Raw genomic sequence first — 23,984 nt, 5'->3', positions numbered from 1 at the left:
TGTTACTCAGGGACACAGAATTGTTACTCAGGGACACAGAATCGTTACTCAGGGACACAATCGTTACTCAGGGACACAGAATTGTTACTCAGGGACACCGAATTGTTACTCAGGGACACAGAATTGTTACTCAGGGACACAGAATCGTTACTCAGGGACACAGAATCGTTACTCAGGGACACAGAATCGTTACTCGGGGACACAGAATCGTTACTGAGGGACACAGAATCGTTACTCAGGGACACAGAATCGTTACTCAGGGACACAGAATCGTTACTCAGGGACACAGAATCGTTACTCAGGGACACAGAATCGTTACTGAGGGACACAGAATTGTTACTCAGGGACAGAATCGTTACTCAGGGACACAGAATCGTTACTCAGGGACACAGAATCGTTACTGAGGGACACAGAATCGTTACTCAGGGACACAGAATCGTTACTCAGGGACACAGAATCGTTACTCAGGGACACAGAATCGTTACTCAGGGACAGAGAATTGTTACTCAGGGACAGAATTGTTACTCAGGGACACATAATCGTTACTCAGGGACACAGAATCGTTCCTCAGGGACACAGAATTGTTCCTCAGGGACACAGAATCGTTCCTCAGGGACACAGAATCGTTACTCAGGGACACAGAATCGTTACTCAGGGACACAGAATCGTTACTCAGGGACACAGAATTGTTACTCAGGGACACAGAATCGTTACTTTCTGCTTCACAACCACTATTATACGTTCAAAGAGTTAAATCCTGTTTTATGTTTGGGGTGCTTATTGAATTAAAGAGTATGTCAGACAACACGCAGAGGAGTGGCAGAGGAGGCAATGTTTCAGGAGCGAGCAGACGTGGCAGCAGAGGAAGGGGTCGAGGCAGCACTAGTCGCAGCCAGAGGCCAGTGCTCCCGGTGTCATCCAGCGGTCGTGTCTCCACCGACAACCCTGCCGTCATCGATTGGTTGACTCGGTCGTCTTCCTCTTCCCAGGTCACGTCTGACACCTACAGCCAACGGTCGGTGGGTATGTCAGACACAACCGTTAGTTGGCATGGCCCGGGAGCAAGCCCACTGAAATCACGTGTCCTCTACCTGCCCCTGTCCTTTGGTGTTCCCTCACCAAGCGAAGTATCGCATGCTGTGGGCTCAGCCCCACTGTACAGTGAGGAAGAGCTAACAGAGGGCGGTCAGGAACGGGGGGAGACATCCGCCTCTTCAGCAGCCAGGCGAAGAAGTACTGGCGAGGAGAGTGGCTCGGTAGCCGGTCTAGAGACAGGTCTGTCTCCTGACCCACACGCAGCCGAGGGGGCTAGTAGTGACGCGGAGACCCTAATTGATGATGATGAGGCTGATTGCACTTGGCAGCCTCGTCGTCATCAGGCTATTGCTTCCGCATCATCAGGAGAAGAGGGTGCCAGCTTGCCAGTGAGCAAAACAGTCGGTGGGTTGCCCAGGAGGCAGCAGGGTCGCAGCAGTGTCAGTGGAGGCAAACGGCCACGGAGTAGAGCACCAGCTCCACTGCAGCCTACCACCACGGCCAGTAGTAGTGCCGGTGTGCACGGAGGAAGTAGCAGTCAGCCAGTGAGGAGTAGCGGGGGCAAAGTTTCCTACTCGTCGGTGTGGCAATTTTTCGTCAAGCCGCCCGAGGAAGTAAACGTAGCCGTATGTCGACTATGTGGCCAGAAAGTCAAGCGTGGCCAGGGGGCCCATGTTGGGACTACAGCGTTGCGTCAGCATATGCAGCGTTGCCATTCGGTGGCCTGGGAAAACCATGATAAAGATACGGCGGTTCTGCCTGCCCCAGCCCCCGCTCCATTACTCGCTCCTTTACTTGCTCCGTCACCCGACGTCAATCGCCCTCTATCAGCCAGTCAAGGCTCCAACACCTCTGCTGAGGGGAGTTGTCGCTCGTTGGCATCTTCCGCTCGTTCAGATGCTCCTTCTCCTGCTACTCCTCTTCACGGATTCCGTCAGCAGTCTTTCTTGGAATCCGTTTCCAAGAGACAACAGTTTGTGAGCACGCACCCGACGGTGCAGAAGCTGAATGTCCTCCTGTCCAAGTTGCTGGTGCTGCAGTCCCTCCCGTTCCAAGTGGTGGACTCAGCACCTTTCCGAGAAATGATGGCTTGTGCCGAGCCACGGTGGAGAGTGCCAAGCCAGCATTTCTTCGCCAAAAAGGCAGTGCCAGCCCTGCATTCACATGTAGAAGAGATGGTGGGCCAGTCTTTGAGCATGTCGGTCTCTGCCAAAGTGCACGGCAGCGCCGACGTGTGGAGCTGTAACTACGGTCAGGGACAGTACATGTCATTTACGGCCCACTGGGTGAACGTGGTGCCGGCACAGCCGCACCAGCAACTTGGACAGGTCACGTCGCTTTTGCCTCCACGTTTGCACGTCCTTGGTCCAGCAAAGATGTCCGCCTCTACCACCTCTTCTTCCGCCGTGTCCTCAGCCGCCACCCCCGTGCCAAGTCCCATTACCCGAGCGGCATATCACATGTGCAGGGCGCAACGGTGTCACGCTGTGCTGCACCTGGTATGCCTTGGCGAACGTAGTCACACAGGGGAGGAACTTCTGAGTGTAATGAACAGAAAAATCGACAGATGGCTGTCTCCGCGCAAACTGAAAATCGGAACCATGTTGACCGACAACGGAAAGAACATGGTGTCTGCTCTGCGTCAAGGAAGGTTGTGCGATGCGCCATGCATGGCTCACGTGTTCAATCTGGTTGTCAAGCGGTTCCTAAAATCCACCATCCCACTGCAAGACATCCTTAAAATGTCACGTAAACTTTGCATGCATTTCAGCCATTCCTACACCGCAAAGCACACCCTCCTTGAGCTGCAGCGGCAGAACGGAATTCCACAGCATCGCCTGATCTGCGACGTTGCAACAAGGTGGAATTCAACCCTACATATGTTAGACCGCCTTTACGAACAGCGAAAGGCCATCACCGATTTCCTGATGTTACAAGCGGATAAAGGTACTCCCCTGTGTAACTTAGATGTCAGCCATTGGCAGCTCATGCGTGACACCTGCCGCTTGCTCAGGCCCTTTGAGGAGGCCACGCTATTCGTGAGTCGGCAGGACTATGGGATGAACGACGTCATTCCTCTGTTGCACGTCCTGGAACAAATGCTGTTAACAATGGCTGGTCAGGGTGCGGTAGACGTGGCGCACAGATCTCAACGCCACATGACCCCTGTGGGGGCAGGACAGGAAGAAGAGGAGGAGGTAGAGGAGGACATTGGTGCTCAGGAATTATTGAGTGAAATGGGTGGTTTTTCCATTCAGCGGACAGGAGTGGAGGAGCAGGAGCATCTGGTAGAGGAGGAGGAGGAGACAGAGGACCCAGACGCACCTTGGCAGTATGCTGTGGAGATGGAGGCAGGGAGTCCCTCGCATTCCTTGGCACAAATGGCCCATAGCATGCTCGGTTGCTTGCGTAGCGACAGCCGAATAATAACCATCAGACAGAGGGATGACTTTTGGCTGTCCACTTTGTTGGACCCTCGCTACCGTTCAAAAATGGTGGCCTTTTTCACACCTGCTGAGAGGGAGGCCAAAATAACGTACTATAAAAACCACCTATGTAGTCAGCTGGTCTCTGCCTTTCTGCGCCAACGTCCATCCTCAGACACTGTGGGCCCTGTGCGCTCGCGTTCCGCTGCCATGGCAGCAGGGGAGGGGTGGGGTGGTAGGAGCAGTGGCAGCTCCACCAGCAGCGACTGCCTCAGTCTGCAGTCGATGATGAGTAGCTTTCTTCACCAGCGCAGTGAGGAAACTACTGACCAGCCGCAGCAGCAGCAGCATCAGGTGGACCTGGAGCAGGACCTCAAACAACAGGCTCGGGCCTACTTGGACAGCACCCTGCCAACCGAGGTAGACAATCCCTTGACTACTGGGCAACGAAACTTGACCTTTGGCCCCAACTAGCTGAATTTGCCCTTGAAAGGCTGTCATGCCCGGCCAGTAGCGTGGCATCGGAGTGCGTGTTTAGTGCGGCAGGAGGTATTGTAACTCCGCGGAGGACACGACTGTCCACCCAAAGTGTGGAGAGACTCAGGTTTGTGAAAATGAATCAGGCGTGGATTAGTCTGGATTTCAAACCACCAGTTCCTGACACAACTGACTAAATCCGCCATGAATCATGCCCCAAACATGTTATTATTTTTAACATAGGCCTCTGTATGGCCTTCAATTTAAGCTGCTTACGCTTCGCCACTCTGCCATGGGCCCCTGTACCGCCTCCTCTTGCTGCTGCCAGGTCCAGAGTGTGTCATGGGTCCCTGTACGGCCTCCCATTGCTGCTGACTTCATCGCCAGACTCTGCCATGTGCCACTTTCAGGTCTCCTTACACTGTTGGTGGGTTCCATTTTGTGATAGGGTGCTGTATGGCCTTCCATTGCTGCTGCCTCCACCGCCACCCTGCGCCATGTGCCTCTGTCGTCTGCTCACGCTGCTGACGGCTTCCGCTTTTTAACCGAGGCCTGTGTTTGGCTTCCGAATACTGCTGCATCCACCGCCACCCTGAGCCATGTGTCTCTGTCGTCTGCTCACGCTGCTGACGGCTTCCGCTTTTTAACCTAGGCCTGTGTATGGCTTCAGAATAATGCTGCCTACACCGCCACCCTGCGCCATGTGCCTCTGTCGTCTGCTCACGCTGCTGCCAGGTCCATACTGATTCATGGCCCCCTGTACCGGCTCCTCATGAACGTGGTTCAGCGGGTTTGCATCACTTAACGGCAAATCGTTGACAAACGCTGGGACGTTCAGTGTTGTGCGCATTAAGCCAGACACCAAAGGGCAGCACAGACCTGTTATTACTCGCTCAAGCATGGCTGAACAAAACCAGTCTCTACCACAAATTGGACCCAGACCTGCCCAGGGTCTCGTAAGTAGATTGCACGGAGGAGTAGAGTTCGTTATTGGAATTAACTGTGAGGGACTTTTAAACCTAGGCCTGTGTATGGCCTTCAATTGAAGCTGCTTCTGCTCTGCCACTCTGCCATTGGACTCTTGATAGTCGTCTCCTCACGCTGCTGCTGGGGGGACTTTTTAACATAGGCCTCTGTATGGCCTTCAATTTTAGCTGCTTACGCTCTGCCACTCTGCCATGGGCCCCTGTACCGCCTCCTCATGCTGCTGCCAGGCCCGTAATCTGCCATGGGCCCCCATACCGACTCCTCATGCTGCTGCCAGGCCCGTAATCTGTCATGGGCCCCTGTACCGCCTCCTCATGCTGCTGCCAGGTCCAGAGTGTGTCATGGGTCCCTGTACGGCCTCCCATTGCTGCTGTTTCCATCGCCACACTCTGCCATGTGCCACTTTAAGGTCTCCTCACACTGCTGGTGGGTTCCATTTTGTCATAGGGTGCTGTATGGCCTCCCATTGCTGCTGCCTCCACCACCACCCTGCGCTATGTGCCTGTCGTCTGCTCACGCTGCTGACGGCTTCCGCTTTTTAAACGAGGCCTGTGTTTGGCTTCCGAATACTGCTGCATCCACCGCCACCCTGCGCCATGTGCCTCTGTCGTCTGCTCACGCTGCTGACGGCTTCCGCTTTTTAACCTAGTCCTGTGTATGTCTTCCGAATACTGCTGCCTCCACCGCCACCCTGCGCCATGTGCCACTTTCAGGTCTCCTTACACTGTTGGTGGGTTCCATTTTGTGATAGGGTGCTGTATGGCCTTCCATTGCTGCTGCCTCCACCGCCACCCTGCGCCATGTGCCTCTGTCGTCTGCTCACGCTGCTGACGGCTTCCGCTTTTTAACCGAGGCCTGTGTTTGGCTTCCGAATACTGCTGCATCCACCGCCACCCTGCACCATGTGTCTCTGTCGTCTGCTCACGCTGCTGACGGCTTCCGCTTTTTAACCTAGGCCTGTGTATGGCTTCCGAATACTGCTGCCTCCACCGGCACCCTGCACCATGTGCCACTTTCAGGTCTCCTTACACTGTTGGTGGGTTCCATTTTGTGATAGGGTGCTGTATGGCCTTCCATTGCTGCTGCCTCCACCGCCACCCTGCGCCATGTGTCTCTGTCGTCTGCTCACGCTGCTGACGGTTTCCGCTTTTTAACCTAGGCCTGTGTATGGCTTCCGAATACTGCTGCCTCCACCGCCACCCTGCGCCATGTGTCTCTGTCGTCTGCTCACGCTGCTGACGGCTTCCGCTTTTTAACCTAGGCCTGTGTATGGCTTCCGAATACTGCTGCCTCCACCGCCACCCTGCGCTATGTGTCTCTGTCGTCTGCTCACGCTGCTGACGGCTTCCGCTTTTTAACCTAGGCCTGTGTATGGCTTCCGAATACTGCTTCCTCCACCGCCACCCTGCGCCATGTGCCTCTGTCGTCTGCTCACGCTGCTGACGGCTTCCGCTTTTTAAACTAGTCCTGTGTATGTCTTCCGAATACTGCTGCCTCCACCGCCACCCTGCGCCATGTGCCACTTTCAGGTCTCCTTACACTGTTGGTGGGTTCCATTTTGTGATAGGGTGCTGTATTGCCTTCCATTGCTGCTGCCTCCACCGCCACCCTGCGCCATGTGCCTCTGTCGTCTGCTCACGCTGCTGGCGGCTTCCGCTTTTTAACCGAGGCCTGTGTTTGGCTTCCGAATACTGCTGCATCCACCGCCACCCTGCGCCATGTGTCTCTGTCGTCTGCTCACGCTGCTGACGGCTTCCGCTTTTTAACCTAGGCCTGTGTATGGCTTCCGAATACTGCTGCCTCCACCTCCACCCTGCGCCATGTGCCTCTGTCGTCTGCTCACGCTGCTGGCGGCTTCCGCTTTTTAACCGAGGCCTGTGTTTGGCTTCCGAATACTGCTGCATCCACCGCCCGCCCACTGCTGCTGCCAGGCCCGTAATCTGTCATGGGCCCCTGTACCGCCTCCTCATGCTGCTGCCAGGTCCAGAGTGTGTCATGGGTCCCTGTACGGCCTCCCATTGCTGCTGTCTCCATCGCCACACTCTGCATTGTGCCACTTTCAGGTCTCCTCACACTGCTGGTGGGTTCCATTTTGTCATAGGGTGCTGTATGGCCTCCCATTGCTGCTGCCTCCACCGCCACACTGTGGCTCCACACTCTGGTTTTGGCCCCGTGACTGCCCAAATGAGTGAAGTGTGCGGTGATTATAAGATAGACGGCACTCATCTGCATGTCATACTGACTGACAGTATTAGTTCTCTTCCCCAGCAGACTCCAAGGGCATTTAAATTAAAGGTACAGTGTTCTGCACTAATATAAAGGCTCTCTGAAGCCTAGAAACACCCTTTTTATAAGTTAAATTCGCAGCGAATATATTCGCCTCGAATCGAATTTATTCCGCGAATTCGGCGAATCAGCCGAATCGAATTTTTGAATAATTCGCTCATCTCTAATCACTGCCATACCATACTAGCGTCCTGATCACCACCCTATGCCATAGTAATAATAAACATTATTTTTTAACCAAAAATGTAGCAGAATACATTTTTGCCTACATTTATGAAGAAAGATTATTTATTTACAAAAATGTATAAAAAAAACTAAGCAAAAAATGTTTGTTTTCAAATTTTCGGGATTATTTCATTCATATAGCAAAAAATAGAAAACCCAGTGGTGATCAAATACCACCAAAAGAATGCTTTATTTGTGTGAAAAAAAATGATAAAAACTTCATATGGGTACAGTGTTACATGACCACACAATTGTCATTCAAAGTGGGACAGTGCTGAAAGCTGATAATTGGCTTGGACTGGAAGGGGGTGGAAGTGTTTGGACTTGAAGTGGTTAAGCCCACAGAGAAGTCCTACTCTGCATCAAGTTTTGCCCCACCTGTTCAATTCAAGGTAGGGTAAAGATTGTTACACAAACTTATACTCACAGCTGATCCAGTGGAAAGCAAAAAAACATCATGCCATTGAGGAACTCCAGGCCCATGGAGTCGTGATTCACATTTCAACTGCAGAAATAGTTCAGGGGTTTTACACAAGTGTCTTTTCAGTTTCCAAGAAATGCATGAAACATTTTTGTCAAGATCTTTAAATTCAAGAAAAAGTCAATCTTTTTGGTAGTGGTGTCCCTGCATTAGGGGGGGGGGCATTATATCAGTTTGCAGCCTTGACCTTCCGCCCAGCCACGGCCTCTTGGATGTTTACCAAAACATTGGCTCCAGTGTTTCCCATATTGAGGTTGAGGAATAACAAATGTGAAGTACCTGGACTGGGGCAGAGTCTTGTCTGGAACTGGAGTCCATTTGGACACAGGAGGAGTTTAGCTGGATTTTAAATGTGTTTGCTGATTCTGTCACTTTTCCTGGACTATCTAAGCCTGATCTTGGATACCAACCAGGCCAAGGTGTGTTCCCCATCAGAAAAACTATGGAAGCTACAGCTTCAGCTATACCTATTGCATGTTCTCAGCTTGTCATCCATTTTCCACTGCATGCAAGTATTGGGTCTCATGGTGGCAACCTTCGAAACAAGTCTATAGATGCCACACCACACAAGAACATTGCAACATGAGATCCTGTCACTGTGGAACAAGTCTCCCATGTACAGGGAGTCACCTGATTAAGTCATCTTTAATAAGTCCCCTAAAGTCATGTTTAGTTTGGTGACTTCACTCTCCCCTGCTGCTAGCCAGTCCTATTTCTCTGCTCTGGAAAATGGTAACAATAGACAGACTACTGGGTCTTCAATATACTCATGGATTTTGGTGTCCCTGCTCCCCATCAATATACTGTAACTTCAGGTTCATCACTGGACACATGGAGGCGGGACATGCTGCTCAGGCGTAGTCAGGGAACCCCACAGCAGTGGCACATATTAACCATTAGGAAGGAGCATGACAGCAGCACAAACGTGTCTCACATTCTGAACTGGGCAGAAAGTAATGTGTTGGCTCTGTTCTCAGTATACATACTAGGGGTAGAAACTGAAAGATCTCAGCCAAAAAAGTTTGGATCATGAGGAATGGGCCTTTCACCCAGAAATCTTTCAACAAATCTGCTAGTGATGGGAAAAGAAGAGTCTATCGTCTGGAGTTGTGCCTCAATTGTAGTGTGGACAGATTTGTAACAAGGTCAGAAACCCCTAAACAGATTTGTTGAACACATTGGTGGCTCAGTGGGATTGCTAAAATGTTATACATGCTCACTCACAGGTAAAACATTGGCAGCATCTACCACGCCAAATGGAAGTAAAGGGAATTCCTGTGATTCTCTTGGCTATGGATTGGCCTAGCGGTCATAGTACAAGCGTCTAATTTTTCTGGCAGTGGATCTGTTGGGAGGAGTATTGGATGCCATCAATCATACCATGTTCAAGGCTAGCAAGGCCATGTCATGTAAGATTTATTGTTGTACTTGGAAGACACATTTTACATGGTTTGAATCCTTGAGGTTCACCTTTGTTCATTTTCTGTTGCCTGTATCCTGGCTTTTCTCCAACATAGGGTGTCAGGACATCATTGTTGACATGGGACCTTAACCTGGCATTGTCAGTATTGCTAAACCACCTGTCTAGAGTATTAGGCAGATCCTACTGCTAACACTTTCTCAAAGTGTTATTCTTAGTTGCCAATACTTCTGCATTTAGAGTCTTCGAACTGACAACATTGGGGAGAATTAATCAAAATTGGAGCAGCCAGAATCTGTAGCAGCTGTGCATGTAAACCAATCATCGCAATCTATCTTCAGCTTGTTCAGTTAAGCTTTGAAAATTAAAGATAGAAGCTGATTGGTTACTGTGCACAGCTGACCATTGTCCGGAAGATGCAGCTGAGGCCTCTGGGCTTGCACAGTGGCGCAGGTGCACATGTGCGAGGGCCAGTTCTGCTGTGCATTCGCGCTCGCGCATGTGCACACGCTGCTGCCCGTTGCTGATGTCGCCAGACTATTTAAACCTAGCAACACTATTAGCCTATGCTGTCTGATCTGCAGCTCACCCCTGTATTCCCGTGCCTGTTCCTGTGAGTGATACCTGTGTTTTACCCCAGCTTGCTTCTTGGACTTCGCCTCTGCCTTTTGTCCCTACTTGATCTGCTCCCACCATCACTGACATTGGCTTCTGACCCAACCATTCTTCTGCCTGCTGTTTATGGCTGATCTGCTTATCTGTTACCAACCCGGCATCTCACTGCCCTGACTCAAGCTGTTAAGTCTCTTCAAGAGCAGTATGTCCAGTTGAAAGAGTGGGTACAATCTCTTGCTACATCTGCCAGTCCTGTAACATCCACTTCCTCATCTGTTACAGCTCCTACAGTACCTGCTCCTGCACCCACCACAGGGTGATGCTAACACCTGAACCCAGAGTCCCTACACCAAAAAGATTTTCGGGCGCTCAAAGCAAATTCCAAGCTTTCCAAAACGCATGTCAATTATACTTCTCTCTACAACCACAAACTTTCTCTTTGGAATCCACCAAGGTCAGGTTCATCATCTCATTACTTCAAGGTGAGCCCACGGTCCTGGGCCCACTGACTTCAGATAGACCGACGGCTGAATGAACGCAGGCTGGAAAGAACTACTCAGCAGTCACAGAACTACTCAGCAGCCTTCATCCGCTCATTCCATGTCTGTTGGTAAATTCCTGCCAATCCTGTGCCTCCAGCATCTGGCACTCCAGAACTCGTGCAGCTTGAACCTATGCGTCCGTCCTTGTGATCTGAGGAATGCCAGTGTCGTCGGCAGAACAGCCTTTGCCTATACTGCAGAGAAGCTGGTCATTATGTGCGCACATGCCCCATAAAGATGTGTGTCTATTTCTCCTGCTAACCTGTCATCACTATCTGCTAGTACCACTCACCTAGCCCTTCCACTCTCATTCCAGCTGCCGGAAGGAGCAATCTCGGTCAACGCCATTATTGACTCTGGGGCATGCAGCTGCTTTATTGACTTGACTTTCACAGCCCAGCAGCATATACTGTACAGTACCCTTACGAGAAAAGACCCAAGGACTTTCAGTTTACCTGGCAGATGGCTCATGTATCAAATCGGGGTTGGTAACCCAGGAAACACCACCATTGCCTGTTACCCCTTCCAAACATAAAGAACTTTTAAGTGTTGACACAATCACATCTCTGCTGTTCCCTGACATTTTGGGCCTACCTTGGCTTCAGGCCCACAACCCTCGAATTGATTGGATTACTGGAGAAGTCAATTTCCAATCCACCTATTGTTGAGAACATTGCTTGCCAGAATCACCCAATTCTGCTGTGACCCTACTCTGTATGGACTCTGATCTTGAAATCTGTCAAAAAGTGCCTTAATCTTATCATGGATGTCTTGATATCTTCAGCAGAAGGGGGGGGGGGCTGATACCCTACCCCCTCATTGGCCATATGATTGCCTGATTGAACTGCATCTGGAAGCCGAGATTCCTTTCGGGCGAATATTCCCACTTTCAGAATGGGAACAGGAAGCTCTAAAAGAGTATGTTGATGAAAACTTAAAAAGGGTTTCATCCGTCCTTCCACCTCTCTTTGTCGAGAAAAAGGACCACTCTTTACGGCCATGTGTGGACTATCAGGAACTCAATAAAATTACAGTGATGAACCGTTATGCCCTTCCTCTTGTACCCAAACTGTTCCAAAGATTGCGGTCAGCAACTATCTATACCAAGCTGGATTTATGAAGGGCCTATAACCTGGTCCACATATGTGAAATAGATGAGTGGAAGATGGCTTTTCATACCAAATTCGGCCACTTTGAATATCTGGTTATGTTCTTCGGTCTCTGCAATGCTCCTACCACCTTCCAACATTTTATTAATGATATATTCAGAGACTTTCTGTACATTTTTGCAATTGTATATTTAGACTATATCCTAATTTTCTCTGTGTCCCTTGACTTACGCTGAAGGCACGTGAAGAGTATTCTACAGTTGCAAGAAAAAGTATGTGAACCCCTTGGGATTACGTGGAGTTTTGCATGAATTGGGCATAAAATGTGCTCTGAACGTCATCTAAGTCACAACAATAGAAGAACACAGTCTGCTGAACATAATACTACACAAACATTAGCTGTTGCCATGGTTTAATTGCACATAACATGTAAACGTTCACAGTGCAGGGAGGAAAAAGTATGTGAACCTTTGGACTTAATAACTGGTTGACCCTCCTTTGGCAGCAATAACCTCAACCAAACGTTTCCTGTAGTTGCAGATCAGGCCTGGGCCACTCCAGAAGGCATATTCTGTGCTGTTGCAGCCATTGTTTTGTTGAATTACTTGTATGGTTTGGGTCATTGTCCTGTTGCATCACCCATCCTCTGCGGAGCTTCAGTTGGCGGACAGATGGTCGTAGGTTTTCCTGCAAAATGTCTTGATAAAATCTGGAATTCATTTTCCCATCAATGACAACAATCTGTCCAGGCCCTGAGGCAGCAAAGCAGCCACAAACCATGATGCTCCCTCCCAAGGGGTTCACATACTTTTTCTTGCAACTGTATGCCGTCTCTGCCAACATGGACTTTTACACCAAACTCGAGAAGTGCGAGTTCGAGCAGAAATGCATCCAATTCTTGGGCCTGGTGATCTCTAACATGGGAGATAGAGAACTGCTTGCCATCAAAGCCACCTTGGAAGAATGAAGGTACCTGTTGGAAGGAGCGGAATACCCTATATTGATCTATACCGATCATAAGAATCTTGAGTATTTAAGATCTGCTAAGCGTCTGAAGCCACGACAAGCTCGATGGGCACTGTTTTTCTCGAGGTTCCCTTTCTATATTACTTACCGACCTGGATCAAAGAATACCAAACCGGTTGCTCTGTCTCGTATGTATGATGACCCCAGAGAACCTCCTGTGCCAGACACCATCCTGCCTGCAGGTAACTTTTTGTTATTACAAACTGACCTTCTGTCACAAATTAAACAAGCCTCTGCAATTACACTGGTTCCTAACGAAGTGTTGCTGTGGTTGAAGGACAAAATCTTTGTGACAGAAAGTAACCGAGTGTCTGTTCTGAGGCTGTTTCATGATCACACCTGGCAAGCCACTTTGGTGTCCACAAGACTTGATTTGGTATGATGTACATTCTGGTGGCCAGTTCTGGAGGAATTCTGTAGAAAATACATAAACTCATGTACTATCTGTGACCAGAGTAAGACTGCAAGAAGCAGTGCTTGGGGTCTACTCAAACCCTTGCTAGTTCCTGATAGGCCATGGGGAATGATATCTATGAATTTTATAGTAGAACTTCCACCTTCTGAAGGATGTAAAGCAATTTTTGTGGTGATAGACCAATTGTCTAAAATGGCCCATTTTTTGCCTCTAAGGAATACACCTTCTGCCATGGAAACAGCCTGGGTGTTTGTTAAGGAAATTGGGAGGCTGCATGGGGTCTCTGCAGAACATTGTTTCTGATCGAGGAGTCCAATTCACTGCTCGCTTTTGGAGAGCATTATGTCAAGTGTTGAATATTGAATTGTCCTTGTCTTCAGCTTGCCACCCCCAAACTAACAGGCAAACAAAAGGACTACTCAGACACTTGAACAATACGTTCGATATTTTACATCCTTTGTCCTGGACGACTGGGTATCATTATTGCCATTGGCCGAATTTGCTTATAATAATGCCAGCCATTCAGCCACAGGACAATCCCCATTCTTTGCCAATTTCGGCTTTCATCCTTCCTTTCTGCCTGACTTTATTCCAAAACCAACAGTTCCTGCTGTTCAGAGCATGGTGGACTTTCTCAACCATAACAATAAATTGTTACAAGAAGTGGTGGCTAAAGCACAGGCTAATAATACAAAGACATTTGGCAGGAAGAGAAGGGGGGATTGAGTCTTCAGATGGGCTATCAAGTGTGGCTATCCACGGCAAACCTTAAGTTGGCATGCCCTTCAAGGAAACTCGCACCTAAATTTTTGGGGCCATAACCAGTGAAGTGTCGTGGATTGTTCTCAGTCATCATCTGGGAAGACCAGGTTATGTCAATCTCAAAGGTTTTAAATGCCCAGACTCATCTGACTTTGCCCCAACAATCAGCACCATGGGTTCTTCTAAGCGGTTGTCTAGAAAACTGAAACTGAAAATAGTTGACGCTCACAAAGCTGGAGAAGGCTATAAGAAGATAGCAAAGCGTTTTCAGATGTCAATATCCTCTGTTCGGAATGTCAGTCATCAGGAACAGTGGAAGTTAAAGCAAGATCTGGAAGACCAAGAAAAATATCAGACAGAACAGCTTGCAGGATTGTGAGAAAAACAATTCAAAACCCACGCTTGACTGCACGATCCCTCCAGAAAGATCTGGCAGACACTGGAGTTGTGGTACACTATTCCACTATAAAGAGATACTTGTACAAATATGGTCTTCATGGAAGAGTCATCAGAAGAAAACCTCTTCTACGTCCTAACCACAAAAATCATCGTTTGAACTTTGCAAATTAACATATAGACAAGGCTGATGCATTTTGGAAGCAAGTTCTGTGGACCGATGAGGTTCAAATTGAACTTTTTGGCCGGAATGAGCAAAGGTACGTTTGGAGAAGGGCACAGAATTTAATAAAAAGAACCTCTGTTCAACTGTTAAGCATGGGGTTGGATCAATCATGCTTTGGGGTTGTGTTGCAGCCAGTGGCACAGGGAACATCTCACGTGTAGAAGGAAAAATGGATTCAATAAAATTTCAGCAAATTTTGGATGGTAACTTGATGCCATCTGTGAAAAAGCTCAAGTTAAAGAGAGGATGGCTTCTACAAATGGATAATGATCCTAAACACACCTCGAAATCCACGGGGGATTACATCAAGAGGCGTAAACTGAAGGTTTTGCCATGGCCTTCACAATCTCCTGACCTCAACATAATTGAAAATCTATGGATAGACCCTAAAAGAGCAGTGCATGACGGACAGCCCAGAAATCTCAAAGAACTGGAAGACTTTTGTAAGGAAGAATGGGCAAAGATACCTCAAACAAGAATTGAAAGACTCTTGGATGGCTACAAAAAGCGTTTACAAGCTGTGATACTTGCCAAAGGGGGCAGTACAAGATATTAACTCTGCAGGGTGCCCAAACTTTTGCAGACGCCATTTTTTTGTTTTCTGTTATTTTGAAAGTGTAAATGATGGAAATAAAATCTAACTTTTGTTGACATATTATAAGAATGTCTAATCTGTAATTTGATGCCTTTTGGAGATTTTTCCATCTTTCCTTGGCTTCTTTATGCACATTAATACAAATTTTTAGCTGTTCATCCTCTGCAGTGACTATAGAAGCGTGAGATCCCTATATCTACATTCTAAAAATTTGTTATCTTGAAGCCATTGAGGCTATTAAACAAGGCTTTTAATTTTATTTAAACATGTGAGTGGTCTTATTCTATCTTTATATTTTATATGGAGTGGCAGTATTACACTATGTAGTTTTTTTCTCTGCACACCATTGAGGAATCCATGGAGAAATAGAGTGGAGACGATTGCTATACCATAGCAGGGTGAAGAAGGAGATTTGAGTTCCTTTGGAGGGGTTATAGGATACCTTATATCCTATAAGGCTCACTACTCACCTCCATCTGGTGAGTGCGGTCAACATTATTTCTCACATGGTGGATAGGTGGAAGCACATTTGGAAGATTTTTGATTGATTTTTTTATTGGTTTTGATGGGAATAAGGACTTATATATTTTTTTTTTTCACGGACGCTTGTTGTAAATTTAGTGTTTATTTGTGTTATTTTAATTTTAGATTTTGCGCTGTTTTTGTGTTGCTTATTATTGGTGTTTTTTCACTGGTACACAGCTGCATAATCATATAGTTTTTTCTTTTTTTGGCGCTGGGATATATACTTTTGATTTTACAAAAAATTACAGTGATGCAGGTTGAAAAGGAAAGGTAATTTTTAATAATATTCAGTTACAATATGACTTGTTAAAAAAAAAAAAAAAAAAAAAAATAATATAGTATATGCAATTGCAACACAAAAGTGGAGTTACCCTTTAAATATTTCAAACTCATCTATGGGGAATAATGAGCGTTCTTTCTGTAAGAATTGTATATGCCTTTCCTTTAACTCAAAATTAGAGAGGTTAATAACCGTCATATAATGCAAATTACTTCCCAGGTTTAAGTCAGAACCTATCTGCCGATTCTACTTTTTTTGGCTCCTTGTTGGCCACTGTTCTGTTCTCCTGAAGGTTCTTTGTCTTTTTTGTTGCTTCTTTGCTCTGTATTCCTAAAGCTTTGTGTTCTTTGTCTTTTCCTTTTCTCCCATGCTTGCCGGTTCCTATTTTCTAGGTGGTATCCCCCCATTCCCCACAGCTTCTGCTAAAAAAAAAAACTTGCAGACTTACAACAGGTTCCTTGTCACTTTCAGAGGAGGTTAAACCCTTGGAGCTCCTTTGCAAATGAGAACTACTTCTACCACATATGGTTGTGAAATCAAAGCTCTCACCCTTCTGCCAAACCTCAAAATCACATTTAAACTTTGTTTTTTTGTAGAGCACAGGTTTTTGTCTTCTCAGCATTCTTTTTAAGAAGGTCATTATATTTTAAAAAATCAGGGTTGTCCTTATAAGACTGCAATTTCTTGGTGCTCTCTTCAATCAGTGCCTGAAGGTTTGCCAGCTGTATTTTTTCTTCTTCTACAATCAACTGCATGACCAGCAGGCCATGATGTTTTTCCCACTTAGATAGAAATCTCTTAGTGAGGAGGTGCTCAGTTGGAACTACCCTACCTCACAAACCTCTTGAGACAACACCTTGACTCGAGGTGCATAATTTCCCAATTCTGGTTTAAAAACTTGGTGGTTAGCCTTTTATGGTGTTTGAACAGTCTCTTGATAACATAATGGCTACAGTGCTTGGTCCTCAATTATTAACTACTTGAGTGGGAAACTCCTTTAGTCTCTGAATTTTGTATGGTGATGAACTAAAACAGAGCTGTATCCTCCAATGAATGCAAATTTAAGATGGGCACAAAAAAAATCATATTTTTAGTCAACTGTGGAAGAGTTAGAACCTTTTGTTGGGTTTTTTATTCCATCTTTGTCATCATTAGGAACATTTCCCAGGACTCAAGACTATTCTGGCAATATCCTGTGTGTTAGGGTGTCTCTTTAGAGCAGTGTTTCTCAACTCCAGTCCTCATGGACCCCCAACAGGTTATGTTTTCAGGATTTCCATTATTTTGCACAGGTGATTTGATCAGTTTCACTGCCTTAGTAATTACCACAGCTGTTTCATCTGAGGGAAATCCTGAAAACATGACCTGTTGGGGGTCCATGAGGACTGGAGTTGAGAAACACTGCTTTAGAGCCAGTAAGACAGAAAAAAATTACATTTGTAGTATACTTTCACAATATATAAAATATACATGGGATCATATGATTACTGTTGTTATCTCTGTATTTGTGCATTGACTTAACATTTACCTCTTTCTTTTAGTTATAATCGATGGCGTGGAATGGAATGATGTTAAGTTTTTCCAGCTTGCTGCACAGTGGTCGTCTCATGTCAAGCACTTCCCCATCTGTATATTTGGACATTCAAAATCCAACTTCTAGTCTTCTATCACAGGGTTCTTGTCACTGCTGCCCTCCTTCTCAAGACTGGATGTTTGGATACCCAACACTAACTAGTGCCAACTACTATCTCAAACTGAGACCCATCCAGCTCCTTTCCTTTGCTTTATTTTTTTTACTATTGTTTTTATTATTGCTCAGAATATTTAAAGTTAAGCTTGAAGTTAAAATTTAGTATTTTTTAATTTTACAACCCAGGGAGGACATCTCTGAAAAGTCTTAAACATATTGCTTACTCATTTTGGTACTCCATTAACCGGGTAAAAAGATGCACTGCTAACGTGTTACATGTAGGTAAATATTGGGTTAGGTTGGTGATTTCAGTGTGTGTGTTGGAATTTTAGGTTGGGTCGGTGACTGAATTAAACCAGTACTTTGCACTTTGTTGAAACTTTCTACCAGGATGGATCGTTTTGTCTCTTTGTTACATTGTGAAGGGAAATAATGTTCCTCACAACTACTCCTAATTCTTTGGAGCAGCTGCAGCTTTATCTTTGCTGCTGCTAAGGTGCTTTGCCACCTTAGTGAATTTCGAGCCTTGTCATTTTCCAAATGGGATTGGCACAATAATTAGGAATAATTTATACTTGTTATATTTAACAAACTGAGGGCTCCTAACATTATGAGATTTACTAAGAAATTATTTTTAATGGAGTTGTTTGATAAAGCCACTCAAATTGTGTTCCTCATTTGCACACCTAGGTATAGGACTTGTGTTGATCTGACTTCACTGAATCTGTGGTTTAATGTATTCTAATAAACTAGAGTTCACTTTTTCCTTTTTTACATAGTGGTTGCACTCTAGGATATCTAAACAGAGCTACTAAGCTTCTCGATATTAAAGGAAACAAATGTGTAACCCCTGGAATTTGCCTTTACTGTTGGTTTTATATAGAAAAAGATCATATTCTGACTACTGGAACTTTCTAATTTGCATATGTTTTCTGAACTTCTCCACATTGATTTGCAAATGCTTGTATCACTAAACTTATGATTGCTGAAAGCACTGCAAGCAGTTTCTGAGCTGTACTTATTACACTAGGTGAATTGGAATTCCATCAAATAGTTTGCCACAAAGTTTGAACATTTGCTGCACTGTTTAGTTTACTTTAGCAGCGACTGATGTTTTACTAACATTAGCCATATTGGATATTTGGTAATGGGATAAGCCGTAATATGGATTTGGATGATAACTGAAAACATGTCTGTTTGATTTGTCATGTCCAGAAAAATAACCAACAGCAGCTCTTAATGATTCATTTTCCATGGAGCTCACCTGATCACAAGACACTTCTGTTCAGGGGTGTCATATGTTAACTTACTGAGATGTAGGTTCCTGTCTAGGTGAAGGATGAGATGTCCTTCTCCAGTCTCATTCCTCAGGATCTGGGCTACACCTGTCCCAAAGGTAGTAGCAGCTTGATACCATAAGAGCTTGTAAACTGTATATAATCAACTACAACACATCAATAGAGCGCACTTGCCTTGCACTTGCCTTTTAAGAGGCAATGATGTTACAGCACAATATTGTGCAGTAGAAAAAAAAAACTAATGTGGGAGTCATTAGACAGTGTTTATCATACCATCGCCAAAAAATCTTTAATGACAGGGGCCTCTACTAGGTTACTGTCAGGAAGTGTCTTAAAATTATGACACTCTGTAATATCAACAATATTATCAAGTGGCCAAAATATCATTCAGCAAGAACATGCCTTTATATAGTGATGAAAATGCAAGGGAGATTACTTACTGTATAATGGAGAAAATGCTTTTTCAGTTTTTTTTCCAGGAAAAAATGTTTATAATATCCTTTGTTTATCCAGATTTACTCCCCATTGAATAAAATGACTGACAGTAGTTATTGTTAGCACTTTATCTTTGGCTTTGTGTCTTTATTGGCAAAATTATATCTATCTGTTTTTGTACTTGTGTCTACGTGACACAAGTCACTGTTTAAAATGAACCTGTGTCTATACTATGCATACTAACCATTTCGCTCCTCACACCTGTTAATCCCCTATGGACCAGAGCAATTTTTACATTTCTGCTATTGGGCGATAAATTTGTCATTACTTATGATAAAAACATAATACATATATTGTGTTATAGTGGCGCTAAATTAATAATAAAGTGATATAGTGGATACCACAAAATGAATGTGAACAAGCAAACAAATTTAGCATCTGTGAATTAATGTGTGCACAAAATAATATACAATATATAGTAATCCAAAGTCCATGAAAATGAACTCTTTTACTTTAAATTCACCATGTGCTGTTTACTGGTAACCGAGTGCTTCACAAAATCTCCCACATGGATGTGCACTCACCACAGATAATTGCCTTCCACTCTCGTGGTTGGCAAACAGGCTTCCTGGGATAATCTTCCCAATCATAAACGATGCTTATAAATTGTATAAGTATGAAACTCCACTGTCTCGAGGTATATCATGTAAAACACAAACACAGAGAAACACTCCAATGGTATAGTATAGCATATAAATATATATAGTAAGATCCTTTTTATTTAATGAATGGATATTACTCACAAGCAAACGAGTGTAAAAAAGACCAATATTTTGAACATGTATAAGCTTGAAGTGGTCCTAGACCGTACGTGCTCTTACCACCTCCGGATTTTTGGTAACTGACGCCGTCGTGTCACTTCCGGTCCACGTCCCCTCACGCCCTGACTTGTTTTGTCACTTCCGACTTACTCATAGGGGTGACAGTGTGGTGCGGCATGTCAGTCTTTATAGAGCCAACAATCAGAGGAAAAACAACTCCAATTGGTCGATTTCAACATTCACCTCCAAACAGGAAGTGGAATGGGAACCTGGCAGAAGTTCCCCCCAATGTAAAAACATAACTATGGGCAAAACGCAATATATTTTTATCGGCAAAACAAGATATATTCAGAACATGATATAACCAATAAAAATGTAATCATATAAGCATATATAACAATCTACATAGGGTATACATAAAAAAATAATATAGAATATTAAAAATGTACATATAAAGTGAAATAATTCATGTTCAATAATTCATATTAAATATAAATAAAAATAGAATAAAAATGTAATATTGACAATCAAAATCAATAACCCAAACTTGCATTTTTAAGAAGAGGAGGGTGGAGGGGAGGACTGAGAGGCCGCCCGTTTCGCCCAACAGACAGAGGAAAGGGCGGATATGTGGGAAAAGAAGAGGAAAGAGAGGGTGTAGAGCTGATATAAGAATCCAACACAAAAAAACGAAGGCGGGATTGAGTAATGAAGATATCTACATTAGGAAAACCACTTTAACACCCCAGGAGCTAAATATTCTCAATTTGGGATTGAAATGTGCCCCAAAAAAACTTATAAGTAAATTGATGTATTTATAGATTTACATAAATATATGACAACTGAATCTTAAAAAATAGTGTTCTTCGAAATAAGTCCACTTTAACCCCACCTATTGCTGCCAATCAATGTGTAGATGTATTTAAAAAAATTGGTGCTGAGGGATTTGGAAAATATAATTCCTCACCCCCAAGTAAATCCACTGTATATTGTTGATGGTATTAAGAATTTGGAAAATTATTATTATTATACAGGATTTATATAGCGCCAACAGTTTGCTCAGCGCTTTACAATACAGTTCAATACAAGAGGGATAGGAGGGCCCTGCTCCTCGGAGCTTACAATCAAATAGGAAGGATTAGGTCAGCTGATAAAGGTGGAGGAGTGGTGGTCATGGACAGAGAATTTTATTCTCAACAGCTTTAAAGTATGCTGTCGAACAATACTACTTATGTCTGTCTCAATAAGGATCCTACTCTTGGTTATAGACAAGAACTGAAACATTTGGTTGAGTTTGATTATCTTACCCATGCACTAACCAAAAAAGAGAAAAAATATATTGTACCTAGTAGTTCTAGGATACCGATAATTTACACTTTGCCAAACATTCATAAAGAATTCCTCCAGGCTGTCCCATTGTAAATGGAATAGGATCGGTTACAGCAAGACTGGGAGAATATTTAGATACATTTCTTCAGTCCAGTGCCACTCAAACTAAAGCGTATTTGAGATGCACGACTTACTCCAACTTCTTGAAAATATACAATTAAAGAAAGATAAAGAGATTTTTTTTGGTAACAGCGGTCGTTGCATAGTGATACAGTGGTATATCATCCTCCACCATGACGATGCAATGTTAGCCCTGAATTGGGCTCTCAGTAAAAGGGAAGACTTTCCATATAATCATAAAGTTTTCCTTGATTTTTGTTTAAGTCACAATTATTTTTGGTTTAACAATCAAGTTTATAAACAGTCCAGTGGTGTAGCTATGGGAGCAAAATTTGCTCCCACTCTTGCTAATATTTTCATGGCTGAGTGGGAAGACAGATTTGTATTCCAGCACCATCTACCTGAATTGATATTCTATAAGATGACCTAATATTGATTTGGGAAGGCTCTGAATTAAATTTGCATCAGTATATGACCAAGTTAAATAATATTAATAATAACTCTATTAAATTAGATTACCAATAGAGTAATAATTCTATTCACTTCCTAGATGTCATCATACAGAGAGTGAATAATTCATTGGGTACGAAGGTATTCTTTAACCACTAGCCTACAGGGCACTTATACCCCCTTCCTGCCCAGGCCAATTTCTAGCTTTCAGCACTGTTGCACTTTGAATGACAATTGCGCGGTCATGCAACACTGTACCCATCTGAAATTTGTATCATTTTTTTTTTGTGACAGAGCTTTATTTTGGTGGTATTTAATCACCTCTGGGTTTTTTATTTTTTCTTAAACCAAAAACCACTGAAAATTTTGAAAAAAAAAGTGATTTTTCTCCTTCACTGATGTGCGCTAATGAGGCTGCAGTGATGGGCACTGATGGACACTGATAGGTGGCACTGATGGGCACTGATGAGGAGGCACTGGTAGTTGGCACTGATGGGCATTTACAGGCATCACTGATGGGCACTGAAAGGCAGCACTCATATATGGCACTGATAGGGGCACTGACTGGCACTGATAGGCGGCAATGACTGGCACTGTTAGGTGGCACTGACTGGCACTGTTAGGCGGCACTGATGCACACTGATAGGCAGCACTGATAGGTGGCACTGACTGGCACTGATAGGTAGCACTGATTGGCAGCACTGATAGGTGGCAGTGACTGGCATTGATAGGTGGCACTGACTGGCACTGATGGGTGACACTGAAAGGCAGCTCAGATGGGCACTGATATGTGGCATTGATGTGCACTGGTCGGCACTGAAATGTGGCATTGATGTGGCACTGATGGGCACTGACAGGTGGCATGGATGAGCACTGACGGCTGGTACTGATGGACACTGACAGGTGGCACTGCTGGGGCTACACAGATCATAAGGGCACACTGATAATCAGTGCCCTGATGATCAGTGTACATGTCCCCTCTGAGGGATGCTGATTACCGGCTCTCCTCTCCTCTCGAGCTGTCAGCGTGACAGCTCATGAGAAGAGAAATGCCGATAACCGGCATTTCCCTATTTACATGCGATCAGCTGTGATTGGACACAGCTGATCACGTGACTGAGCCGACATCTTTGGCTTTTTCCATTGATCGGTGATCTGCTGTGAACAAGGGACACAGCGCACTGCCGATCGCCGCGCTGGATGCTCCCGGAGCTGCGCTTGCGCGGTTAGAATGGGAGGATGTCATATGGCAGGTGGGAGGCGGTTAAACCTACGGACAGAAACAGCTATTTATCAATCAGAAGTGGGCATCATACGTCATGGCTTAGGAACATCCCGCGAGGGCAATTTATGAGTAAGGAGGAACTGCTCTAAAGACAGTGAATTTATATCCCAATCAAATATCATCAAAACTAGGTTTATACAGAAAGGCTATTCTCTTTCCTTGATCAGATGTATTTGAAATTCCTAGAACGTCGTGTTTAAGAAGTAATAGTGGAAAGGAGGATAAACATCAATGGAATTTCCTTTCAGATTTTCATTGTCAGTATAAGGAGGTAGAATCCATTGTCCAACAACACTGGCATGTTTTGCTGATGGATAAAACATTTGCTCCTGTTCTATCTAAAACACAGTTTTATCCATAGGAAAGCACCGAATTTCCGAAGTAAAGTGGTTAAAAAGATATTAGACATGCCAAAAACATCTTTAATGTTTCCCCACAAAAAGGGTTTCAATGCATGCAAAAAAGTGTAAAGCGTGCCGTACCACCAATAATAATATAACTAAACTCCAAAGTTTCACATCTAATACAGTGAATCGTGAGTTTAAAATCCTTGAGTTCATTACTTGTGACACCACCCATGTGGTGTACGCAGTGTCCATGTGGGTTGATTTATATAGGAAGAACAAAACAAGGATAGCAGAACATATGAAGAACATTAGAAAGGGCTTTGTCCACCATAATGTTTCTGATCATTTTGCCCATTTGACCCATTGTGCCAAAAAGACCCC

At 44.8% G+C, this 23,984-nt stretch overlaps 1 protein-coding gene across 5 annotated transcripts in view; it reads left to right on the top strand.

The window, feature by feature from the left end:
* The window catches only part of PACS2 (phosphofurin acidic cluster sorting protein 2), a 1,098,307-nt gene extending 1,078,926 nt beyond the window's left edge, over positions 1 to 19,381 (top strand). For all 5 annotated transcript variants that reach the window (XM_089657830.1, XM_089657827.1, XM_089657828.1 and 2 more), the window contains one exon: positions 17,370 to 19,381. In XM_089657830.1, the coding sequence (XP_089513956.1) occupies positions 17,370 to 17,488 (119 nt within the window). In that variant the 3' untranslated portion in view covers positions 17,489 to 19,381. The remainder of the gene's footprint in view (positions 1 to 17,369) is intronic.
* Positions 19,382 to 23,984: the final 4,603 nt, after the last annotated feature.

Source organism: Staurois parvus, unplaced genomic scaffold, assembly GCF_062004578.1.
Source record: "Staurois parvus isolate SC_StPar_1 unplaced genomic scaffold, SC_StPar_1.0 ptg001032l, whole genome shotgun sequence".
Lineage (NCBI taxonomy): Eukaryota > Metazoa > Chordata > Amphibia > Anura > Ranidae > Staurois > Staurois parvus.
The sequence above is the reverse complement of the archived record's forward strand: the minus strand, read 5'-3'. Positions and strand labels throughout refer to the sequence as shown.